This window comes from Echinops telfairi, unplaced genomic scaffold, assembly GCF_000313985.2.
Source record: "Echinops telfairi isolate 266 unplaced genomic scaffold, ASM31398v2 ScPeMD7_3533;HRSCAF=4204_0, whole genome shotgun sequence".
Taxonomy (NCBI): domain Eukaryota; kingdom Metazoa; phylum Chordata; class Mammalia; order Afrosoricida; family Tenrecidae; genus Echinops; species Echinops telfairi.
Window position 1 is genome coordinate 23,333,016 of NW_022107431.1, and position 12,250 is coordinate 23,345,265.

At 42.1% G+C, this 12,250-nt stretch overlaps 1 protein-coding gene across 1 annotated transcript in view; it reads left to right on the plus strand.

The window, feature by feature from the left end:
* The window catches only part of EPM2A (EPM2A glucan phosphatase, laforin), a 70,733-nt gene that overhangs the window by 54,437 nt on the left and 4,046 nt on the right, over positions 1–12,250 (plus strand). Inside the window, exon 2 of the mRNA XM_004701965.2 lies at positions 6,072–6,313. Within this exon, the coding sequence (XP_004702022.1) occupies positions 6,072–6,313 (242 nt within the window). The remainder of the gene's footprint in view (positions 1–6,071; positions 6,314–12,250) is intronic.

Consider the following 12,250-nt stretch of genomic DNA (forward strand, 5'->3'; position numbering starts at 1 on the left):
TAGTCTATGATCCATAGCACACTACAAGAAAACTTTTTAATATATAAATAAGTTAATTAGTATCATTCTCCAAGTTGGAAATTGTCTTTGAGCAGCTATTCAACCTTAACCAGAGCCTGTTAAAACACCCTTTAGGGGCATAAATTTCAGTGTTAATAACTTCTCACTTGACACCAGAGGACAGATTTCAGCAGCAGGAGCTTTATGTGCTAATGAAGCTGGCAGCGTACTTGAGGTTGATTTGAATGTTTCTCTTCTTTTCCCACTAATGAGATGTAAACTATGGGACTGATAGACATTCTTTTTTGCCCATTACTTAATAGCCAGATCACACATTAATTTCACATTACCTGCAAAATATTAAATAAGGTAAAAGCTGCATCATTTTTCGAATTAAAAAATGTGCTTCTCCCCTACCCTCCTGCCCACTTTCTTAACTTCTTAACTGGGTTCTGCAAAAAGGCTCAATAAAACGATTTCCTCTGTCTTGGGAATGCTGAAGTTAGCTAGGGTGAGGGTGGTATAACTGAGGGTGGTATAGCTATAGTCTGTTAATGTGTTAAAAAAAATAACAAAAGCCTTTACTCATGCACTGATTCCATTATACCTTTGGTTCTCCTAATAGCCTAATCTCTTTATTCCTCTCTAGATGAAAAATAATGCTAATTTCCATCTTAGGAAAAGAGTATTTTGCCATTTTTCAAGCTAGCAGTGGTGGGACTTCTGATTTAGTGGACTTGTTTTTTAATATCACTTGTCTTGCCCACATTCCCTCCTCCTGTCAATATAGTGTGGTGTTTTTAGCACATGCTTGCATGCTCGTTCTGCCTGGTGCACTCATTATTGTCAGGGTGGCCTCCTGTGATTGACAGCTGAAGTGGAATTGGTGAGCTCAGGTCCAGATGCTTCATGAGCTGTTTCACTACAGGTGTTCCCTGGCAGATGGAGCAAAGGGTATATGTAATACTGTGATATGGTTACGTGGCACCACAGATCCAGACTCTAGTAAATGAATTAAATTGTTTTTGATATGCCGCCCAAGAAAGTCATGTCTGAGAATATCAACCATACATTTCTTTTGCCTAGTTTTTAGCCAAATTGGAATATTACTGGGGTAGATTTTCTTTAAATCCAGCCTTGTTGAAGTACAGTGAAAATAGCCCAACCCCAAGTTTTAATAAAATAGTTCTGCAAAAGTATATTCTTTTTTTAAAAGTATATTCTTTTAAATAGCTATAACTACCTCAGATATTGGTCGTGACTCAGAAATGGATTTCCTTTGGACTTTCAGAAGATGGCAACGAGACTTGGCAGACACTAGGAGCCTTGGTTGTGCAGTGGTTAGGTGTTAGGCTTTGATCCTAAGGGTCAGCAGTTGGAAACCACCAGTTCCTGCTGTAAAAGATGTTTTCTCCAAAGCACCTCCTTTGACTTGAATGGAAAGGTTTGAGAACTTTTGCCTGGTGTTGACTTAGTGTCTATACCCATTTGGTACATTGCTTTCTCTTTGACCTTTCCAAATAATTGAAAGGAGAGCTGCCAGAAATCCTTGATATAACTCATGATAGATCATGAATTAGTCATAAAGTACATCTTCATGGTTTTGTAAGAAAAAAACCGAAGGGGGTGGGCAGCAATCTGACCTCCTCCAAGTTCCCAAGACCATAAATATCCAACTCACTGCCTTTGAGTAGATGCAGACTCATAGCTAACTGCCCCTGTGCATTTTGAGACTGTAACTCTTTACAGGAGTAGAAAGTCCCATCTTTCCCCCCAAGTTCAAAAGAGGGAAGAAAAAGAATCATCCGCATCAACTGCCCAAGGCCAGTTCTTAACAGGCTGGGGTCAGACATGCCTCTACTCTCCAAACTCTTTCCAATTCTGACTCAATATCCCCCCACGGCACTCTTGACTTTTCAGCTAGGCTCAATGGTTCACTGCAATGGCCCCACCGAACTCACAGACCATACTCATGATTATGGGCTTTATTAGGGACGGTAACAGGTTACAATTCAGGTGAGAAATGCCCAGGATGCAGGTGTTTGCTCTGGACAGCCTCTTTTCTGCTGTGCCCACAGGCAGGCCTCTCTCTGGTCCCAACCTCTTGGCTTGGCCTCTGTCCTGCTTTGGGCAACATTATAAAGCTCTTTGTAGGCTGCCAGTAAATGTCTAAATGGCACCCCACACCTTCATAAGCCTTAACCTGGAGGTTCTCAACTGTCTCAATGTGTCAGCAAACCTAGCTTTCCCAATTAAGCACCTGGTGGCACCCCACTCCACAAACTAGCTTCCTGCCTCGAATAACTCAGCTGTATTGGTTCCATGGGCCCCGAATAACTCAGCTGTATTGGTTCCAAGTCCACTGCTCTGTCTCATGCTCGGGCCCTTGGTTTTGCTGCCACTACTCCTCTGCCACCCCTCTGATGTCACAGCTAGCCCCTGGATCAAGGAGGTTCAATGTGCAACAATTTTGGGTTCCAAAGGATGCATTCCGCTCCTGGCTCATCTCTCTTGATGATAAGGAGATCCCCTCCTTCTTTCTTCTGCGATTGCTCATTTCATACCCAGCACAACAGGAAAATTGACTAATCCCATGTTAGAGTTCCAAGCTTTTACAATCACAGTTCACCATGTCAGCAGCTACTCACAATTGAATCCTATTAGCATCTTCTCTCAACTTCTCTTACACAGGCCCATCAGGAAAAGAGAAAATACACTCATTATTTTGGTGGGAATTACAAACACGATACTTGTTTATAATATAACTTCCTATGTAATTATATGCTATAATTGTTATTCCGTCATGATATATTTGGATTTTGTGTGTCTTGAATTAAAGCTATCTCTACAGAGGATTCCCCCTGCCCACCCAAGTCCTATGTATCAACAAGCATCTTTCTACCTTTAAAAATAAAAATCCTCATTAAAAATTGTTTGAAATATTTTACCAGAAAAGGAAAAGCATTGAATGTAAACATTGATTTTTAGTGGTGTCAAATAATTCTCTTTGGCATGCCTAAGTAAAGGTTTAATTACTGCTTAGGAACTAGATCATGAATTTTGTTACCTCCAGTGTATCGTGTAACTAGAAATAGAGCACCTTCTATTAGAGACAACACATTGGGATCAGATGCACATACAGGCCACTTTAGCTGTCACATTAAACAAAATCCTACAATTTGCATTTCTAGCAAGTCCAATCTTTGTCTCAACATGCCATATTAAATTACTTTATAACTTTAATTCTCTCTCCTTAGATGCACTGCCTATTTTCATAATTGTTATTTAGCTGTGTATATTTTAGGTCCAGAACATCTTGCTTTTAAAAAATCATGAATGTTTTATACTAATTTAAAAAATTAGTTTTATTGGCATATACCTGACATATCATTACAATATGATTATTCAATCCTAGTAAGAAAATTTGTACAACCATCACCACAATCAATTTCAGAACATTTTCTTCTCATACTCATTTCTGTTCGTGTCCCCATGGCCCCCATCGTTCCCTGCTGTGCCCCTGTCGCTATCTCTATAGATTTGCCTTGCTGGGATTTCATGTACAGAAAACCATACAAAACACAAAAAGGAAGCAAACTAACAAATAAAACCAACAGCAACACCCCCTCCTCCCCCCCCAAATCCATAGAAAAATCTCAATCAAAAGGAAAGCAGAAAATTTAACAACTGAAACAACTTTAAAATTGGTCAAAAGGGGATCAAATAAGGTATTGCATTTTAACTTTGTTTCATCTGCTATGATTGACTTTAGAATGCCCTCTGTCTGACAGCAAGGCGATTCATATCTCTGAATTACGACCAGAGGGGATTCACTGGAGGCTTAATCCAGGTGGGGACTCCGCAAATGGATTTTGGGCTTCCCCTGTCATCCACAGCCTTCTACAAAGCTGTTTTTGAGAATTTGAGTTCTGTACCATTCCCACCTTCAGATTTGGATTTTATTATTAACAATCTTTGGATCATACAGGTCATGTGCTTCTTCCATGCAGACTTAGTGGATGTCTTACTAATTTCTTAAGTAAGGAGACCTGGTAGTACAATGATTAAGTGCTAGCATGCTAATCAAAAGATTGGGAGTTTGAATCCACCCAGTGTCTCTGTAAGAGAAAACCATGGTGATCAGCTTCTGTAAGTATTGCATCTAAAAAACCACGTGGAACAGCCCCACTCTGTCATATGGGATCACTTTGAGTCAAAATGTTCCGATGGACCCAACCACAGCAACTTCTTAGTATGTATTCTGATTCCTAGCATCTATGGAGGAAGAATCAATTATAAAATTCTACTTTTGCTCAGAGATTATATCTTTTGGCTGTCAACCACCTCTTGGTCTATGTATAGGTTCTACATGAGCAAAATTAAGCGTTCTGAAATTCCTTTTGTTTTTCTTCAATATTATCCACAATAAAGCACTCTATGCTGGACAAAAGGAATGGAAACTGGGTTATAGAGCCAAAAAATATAATCTATGAGCAAAAGTAGAATTTTATTGACAAAATCTTGAATGGAATGGTAAAATATTAAACTCAATATTCATGAGAAGCAAGCTAAATTCCAAGCATACCCAGAGTACTATTGAATATTACACAATATTCAATTGTCATAATAATCAATAATAGTGGTATAAGTCAGTTTCAGCTTTTTGATAATATAATTAAGGACCCTACTGGCAAAGTGGTCAAGCACTCAGCTGGTCCATGGTTGACCCACCTACCGCTCTGTGGGAGAAAGATGTCGCAGTCTGCTTCTGGTACCGATAATGACCTTGGGAACCTCAAGGGGCAGTTCTACTCCTTCCTAAAGGCTTGCTGTGAATTGAAATAGGCTCTACAGCTGTCCATCTGGTTTGGGTTTGGGTTTTCTGAATTAGGTTCAGTGTCCTTTCTATTATACCGCAGTAAGACTGGTAGAGGGTTGTTCAACAAAGCCTATAACAGTAGGCTTTGGCTTAATTCTCCAAATCTGTCTGTATACATTAATGTATTGTTAGGTGTTTTATAATTGTATTATTTTAAATGGGATTTCCCCCATTCCTTTTCTACCTGATTATAGCTAAAACAAATAAAAGCTACTTGCTTTTGTATATTCACCCCTTATCACAATACCTTCATAATATTTTTCATAGTTTACATAGCTTTTATAGTTGTATCTCAGGAGGGTAGTTCTCAAATTAAGGTCCCTGGTCCAGCAGCTTCAGTATCACCTGGGAGCTTGTTAGAAATTGAAATTTTTGGACTCCCAAATTAGACCTACTGAATCAGAAACTTTGGGCATGGAATCCAATTTTAGGAATGGGATTTCTCTCCACCTCCCTAACCCCCCACTTTGAGGTATGACGTTTGTCTTTATCTGTAATTTTAGATGGAATGTAGAGAACAATATTGACTACTAGATGAAATAGTTGTTTTTTAAAATGTTACTTAAAAGCAATGTGAACCTGGTTAGTTTAGGCTTTGAGCTGGTAACCACAAGGTCAGCAGTTCAAAACCATCAATTGACCATCGGGAGGAATGTGAAGCGATCTGTTCCAGTAAAGATGGACCATCTCTGAAACCCTATGTCGGGTTGCTGAGTGTTGGGATCAACATGATGGCAGTGGTCAGGTCTGTAGTCTGTTTAAAAATTTCTGAATAATTGAAATTCTTATTTAGAATTTAAGACAGGAGTGACTTGAATTGCAGCAAATGTTTTCTAGCATTTATGGATATCATTATATGAATGTTCTCTTATTGTTAGTATTTGAAACATGCTACTGGGTTTCATGACAGTGAACTTCATATGCATTCATGGAGTAAACCCAACCTCATGGACTTATTTTAATGCCCGTTACCTGAAATTCTGGTTCATCAAATTATTTGTCTCTTCCTGAAATAGCAACAAAACCCATTTTTTCTTTCAAATATAAAATTGGTCCTCATTTTCTTGAAAATATGCTTCCCCATGCTGCCTTTAAAGGTTAAATGAATTTTCATACTGCACATTTCATGCCGCACCTCAGACCTCAAATTATAACAATAATAGTAATTGTTGATTTTATATGTTCTTATTAGAATTCTACCAAATATCTGGCTGGGCAGCTGCCCTCGCCAATTGGAACACGTAACCATCAAACTGAAGCACGAATTGGGGATTACGGCTATAATGAACTTCCAGACTGAATGGGACATTGTACAGAACTGCTCAGGCTGTAACCGCTCCCCAGAACCCATGACTCCAGACACCATGATGAAGTTGTACAGGGAAGAGGGCTTGGTCTACATCTGGATGCCCACGCCAGACATGAGCACTGAAGGTATGGGTCGAGAGAATCATCTTGGCTTCTTGCTCAATGTGTGTCAGAGAAACTCTTGCTGTCTGTCTGTCTGTTTGTCTATATCTCTATCTACTATCTGAATAAATTATATATGAGTGGTAGAAATGGAATGAGTATACAACATTGGATTACATATGTATATATATTATAATTTCTTTTGACACCTGGCTAAGATTCCACTTAGTGTGACTTTTAGTGGATTTGTTTATTCATTAATTGCTTATTGTTTATCTGTTACCTACATAATATTTTTCTGGTAATGAGAATACAATAGTGAAGTAAAGTACACACGATTCCAACTGTAGTGGAGTTTCTAGTCATGGAAGATTGCCATTAATCAAATGATTACAAATAGAAATCTAGAACTATGGTGAGAGTCTGTTAAAATGATACACAGATCCTACTGAGCATACAGACTAATCAGAATTAGAGAGAGAGAGAGAGAGAGAGAGAGTGTGTGTGTGTGCGCGCGTGTATACATGTGTAGGGGCGTGGCTAGGGAAGGTTTTCTTAGGAGGTAATCTTTGAGCTGGGATCTGAAGACTGAAATGGGACAAGGGGAGGCAGGTGAGGGTGTTGGAGTGGCCTGAGGGAGAGCCCTGCAGCGGAGGTGCACCTGGAGGGTCCTAGCCCCAGGCGAAGGCCAGAGTGGCCCCTGCGCTGAGAAGGAGGGCAGTGTGCAAGGCTAAATGACTGTGGAGCAGCGGGCAGGGATCACACAGATATGGAAAATCTTGCCAAGGCTTTGGCCATGTGATGGACTTTAGAATCTATCCTACAGCTGTTGAAAATGGTGAAAAGGTAGATGGAAGATGCCAGACCAACATTTTCTTTCCCTCCCAAAGTGCTCTTGGCCTGCAGTGTGGTGTGGAGAAGGGGTTACTGGTGGGCCCAGAGTGGAGGCGGCAAGGCCACATGGGAGCCTTCTGCACAGGTCAGGCCAGAACCCAGGAGAAAGCACAGCTTGGGCTGGGGCACATCTACTCAGTCTGCCTTTGTGAAAGAGGAATTGGGGGTGCATGGAATAAAGTGTAGGTTTGGTCTATTGGTGAGTGTCCGTATGAGGAATTCAGAACTATCTGCCGTACAGAGAAGAAAGCTCGGGTGGAGGATTGAGTACCACGCTCTCCCAGGGCCGCAAGTGACAGGTGTTAGCCCTGGTGACAGATAGGTATGGTGGGGGAAGGACACACTAGAGGAAGACAGGCCCTGCCGCCCTCTGGGTATAACTCCAGCCGTGGAACTTTAGGGGCCTAAACTTGGTTTTCAACTTGGTTGTAGAAGAGTATTATCTCTCCAACAGTTTTATTGGTACATAATTTACATATCATACAATCTAGTAGTTCAATCGCTCAATCATATCAATGGGAACTGTCCAATCACTACCCTATTATTTTTAAAGGAAATAAAGGAGAGGGGCCCTCAAGAGACTTGGCATTACACAAGCAGTGTTGGTCTGTTGTCAGCAGGGGGCAGCAGAGAGCTTTGGAACTGGCACAGGGTAAGGGAGCTTCCAGACCCCTCAAGTGTGTGTTCTGTATCCCACACTCTTCTGAGTAGTTAACAGGCATTAATTTATGGAATTCTCACCTAAAAGCTCTAGGTATTGTCATTAGCTTCATTTTGCAGTGGAAGAGACTGAGGTACCAAAAAGTTAAGCAAACCGCCCAGAGGCCTGATTTGGATTTCTATGTGGTTGGTTACACTTTGGGCTGCGAACAGCAAGCTCGGCATTTCCAATCCACCAGCTGCACAGCGGGAGAAAGATGAGGCTTTCTGGTCCCACAAACCTGGATAGCCACGGAAACTCACAGGCAGCAGTTCTACAGTGTCGTGGAGGGTCTCTGGGCTGGAATTCATTTGTTGGCTGTGAATTTGGTATTTTGGCTTGAGTCTGACTCAGAACATTACCCCGCACTGTGGAGCTTCTCCACGCACACTATTCAAACTTCATGAATATCCTACGGAACAGCACACTTCCACCCCTCGTCCTCACGGTCAGCTAGAGTTAAGCAAAGTCATGAGTCCAAAGGAATCAACAATCACAAACATGGGCAGGGGTAATTGACTTCAGGAGCTACGGAGAACTTAGGTATCTGGAATTGCCCACCTCATCTCTTTATGGGCCTCCTTACCAGTCTGTACCCCTTCATGGGCCTGTGTCTGAACTGAACTACTATGAAAGATGAGGTTGACATTCGACCATTTCAAGAGTCGATGGTATCGATCAAGAAACAATGGTATTGAAGGAAAATGGTCAAATTGCATCAAAGGCATTATTAAGAAACAAGCCTCCAGGAATTAATAGAATAACAGTAGAAATGTCTCAACACACCGACGAAGCCCTGGAAGCACTTGCTCACCTGTGCCAAGCAATCTGGAAGATAGCTACCTGGCCAACTGACTGCTAAAAATTCTGTATTTGTCTTAATTGCAAAGAAAGGTCATCCAATAGATGACAAAATTTATCAAACAGTATCTGTAATACCACGTACAAATTTTGCTAAGATCATTCAATAGTGGTTGCAGCAGTACGTTGACAGAGAGCCGCTGGAAATTCAAGCAGGATGGAGAAGAGAATATGGAGCAGGGGCTTATAGTGCTGATGAAACAAGATGGCTCTTGGCTGAAAGCAGAGAACACCAGAAATATGGTTAATTGTGTTTTATTGACTATGCAAACTCACTTGACTGTGTGGATCAGGAAAACTATTGGGCGGGTAGCATAAAAAAGAATGGGAGTTCCAGAACATTTCATTGTGCTCAAGTCAAGCGGAGCAAAGGGATACTACGTGGCGGACAATTAAGAAAGGGGCACATCAGGGTTGTAGCCTTTCCCAGACTTATCCAACGTTTTGCTGAGCAGATAATCCACCAATCTGAACATTATTAAGAAGAATGCAGTAGTATCAGGGGTGGAGGGAGACTTATTAACAACTTTCAGTATGCAGATGACACGACCTTGCCTCCTGAAAGTGAGGAGAACTTGAAGCACATGCTGCTGAAGATCAAGAACTGCAGCCTTCAGTGTGGATTGCAGGTTAACGTGGTGAAAACCAAAGTCCTCACAACTGGACCAATAAATTACATCATGATAAATGGAGAAAGGAATGATGTTATGTAGGATTTCATCTCGCTGGGATTCATAATCAATCTCCTGGAAGAAGCAGTCATAAAATAAAATGAGACAGTGCATTGGGAAAATCTGCTGTGCAAGATCTCTTTCCATCCTGCTCATCATCTTGTTGATGAGTAAAGATGTCACTTTGAGAATTAAGGTGTGTCTGACCCAAGTCATGGTATTTCTGGTCACCTCGTATGCATGTCAAAGTTGGACATTGAATCAGGAAAACCAGAAAAGAAGAATGAATGCACTTGAACTATGGTGCTGGTGGAGAAGGTTTAAAGTACCACAGACTGCAGTGCACGCACGCACACACACACACACACATTTCTCCTGGAAGAGGTGTAGCAGAACGCTCCTCAGAGCTCAGGATAGCGAGAGTCATGCACTTTGGCTCTGTTAGCAGGCAAGACCAGTCCCAGAAAAGAGACAGCATGCTTGGTAAAGTGGAGCAGCAGCGATAAAAGAGGAAGATCTTGAATAAGATGGATTGACCAGTAGCTGCAACAATGGGCTTACACATAATAACAAGGGAAAGGATGCTGCAGCCCCGGGCAGTGCCTCCATCTGTCGTGCATGGGGTAGCTGTGAGTCAGAGCCGACTCCAGGATATGAACAACAGGGACCCCCCACCCACCCCACCTCCAGTCCCAAAGGCCAGGAGTGTCTTTAACAGTTTGATTATTACTCTTGGTAACTCCAAGCCAAGTAAGCTTTGTTTAGCCTTACAGCTTTTCTTCACTCTATGGGAGAGCGAACAACCTTTTTTGCCCAGAAGAGCACTGGCTGAACGTGGGTGCCATTCTACTTGGCCCGTTCACTTCTCTGCTTTCCACACAGAGGAGATTTGTGCAGATGGTGTTAGGGTACAGTGGCCTTGGGAGAACTAGGGGAGGCTGCTTTCTTTGATTGAGCTTATACCTTGCTCTCTCTCTGGGGTCTTCTGTGAGAAGAGCCCAAAAGGGCACTAGTTGGAGGGTCTTCAGAAGTCTGAGGGAAAACCGTATCTCTTCCCCAAAGACTTCTTGTGCCTGTATCCAATTCTCTTCTCTCTCTCTTTGGTTTTTGATGGTGGGGGAGGGGTGGTGGTATTGGTGGTCATGCAGTCTCCATGTCCTGTTCATAAGAGCTCAGAAAGGGGCGTCTTCCATGCAAAGCCCACCTGCAGGACAAATGACAGCACAAGGAGGCTCCCAATTAGAAACGGGAAAACCCTGATGTTAAATGAGCCCCCCCCCCTCCCCCCGAAAAAAAATCTAGGGGAGTAAACAAAGGGTTAATAACCCTTGAATCTCTGGGGAATTTTTTACCAATTGGCCATTCAATCATTCATGGCTTACAAGATTAGCATAATGAACATATAGGTTAATTTGGCCAAAGATTTTTAGAACTCTGGAGAAAAACCTGTCTGAAGTGTTGTGAGCTGCAGCATGCTGCTGTCAGATAGCGTCCCGGGCAGGAGACCGTTTGTCAGGCTCAGCTGTCACCACTGGTTGTCACTGACCTGCTAGAATCAATTGTACTATCGATCTGTCTGCTTGTACACTTTGTTGTATGCAGATAGATTAGGACTTAAAAAAAAAAAACCCACTCGGATTTGTGCCTGTCAACCGGGAAACAAAAAGCTCTCAAACTGCACTCACACCTGAAAAAAAAAAATCAGTTCATTAAAATTCTGTTTTCTTCTGCATGGAAAATGCTCCTCTGTCTTGGCAGCGCTGTTATAACAAGTGACCTCGCCTTGCTTCCCCATCGCGGTCGTGTGCTTCCGGGAGCTTTTCCGCCATCCCCTGGTCCCTATCTGAGTCCTTTTGCTCCCACTTAACACATTGAGCTAGTTCTGGCCCAAAGGTCAGGCACTGACCTTGGAGTCAAGAGTTTGAGGGTTGAGTCTTAGTCAACACTTAGCAACTGGGGGTGACTGGGTACCCTTCTCCATCAGTAAAATGGGGTGATGGGTTCCGCCTTACAGGATGATAAGCACAGAACAAGCAAGTTGCTATGGAAGTGCTTTGAACACCACACATTTGAATTCAAATGTAAGATACCAAATGTAGGTCATATCTCTAGGTACCACAGGATTCCATAACAGATACAATAATAACATAACAATATATTCAGTCATATGAAGGAAAGGTTCTTGTGTAGGTGTGTTGAAGGGCTGGAAGCTGTTGATAGCATGATTATTTCATGAAGAGGCAACCATGCGCAAAGTTAATTCCCACGGATTTCTTTTTGGACCACCTCCCTTTCTAAAGTGGCTCCAATACTTCCATCTGCTTCACTGTACCTACCAAGTGCTGTCCCTTTGTCTGTGTCTCACCAGCTTGCTCCTCTCAGGTGTGTTTGTTAGGTTGTTAGGCACTGTAGAGTGGGCTCTGACTCATAAGCACACTATAGAGAACAGAGTGATATGGGCCTGCTTTTGGACCACCCTCAAAGATCGTTGTTCTGTGGGAGCTCATGGTGTCAGTCAATCTCAAGGCGAGGCTTGTTTTTACTGACCAGTCCATGTATACTGTTCTCCAGAGGTTGGTCCCTCCTGATAACATATTCAAAGTAAGTGAGACACACTCTCATCATCCTCCTTTCTAAGGAGCATACTGGCTGTACTTAAAAAAATTTTTTTTTGATCGTTTTATTAGGGGCTCATACAACACTTATCACAATCCATACATACATCAATTGTGTAAAGCGCATTTGTACATTCATTGCCCTCATCATTCTCAAAACATTTCCTCTCCACTTAAGCTCCCAATATTAGGTCCTCATTTTCCCCCTCCCTCCCCTCCC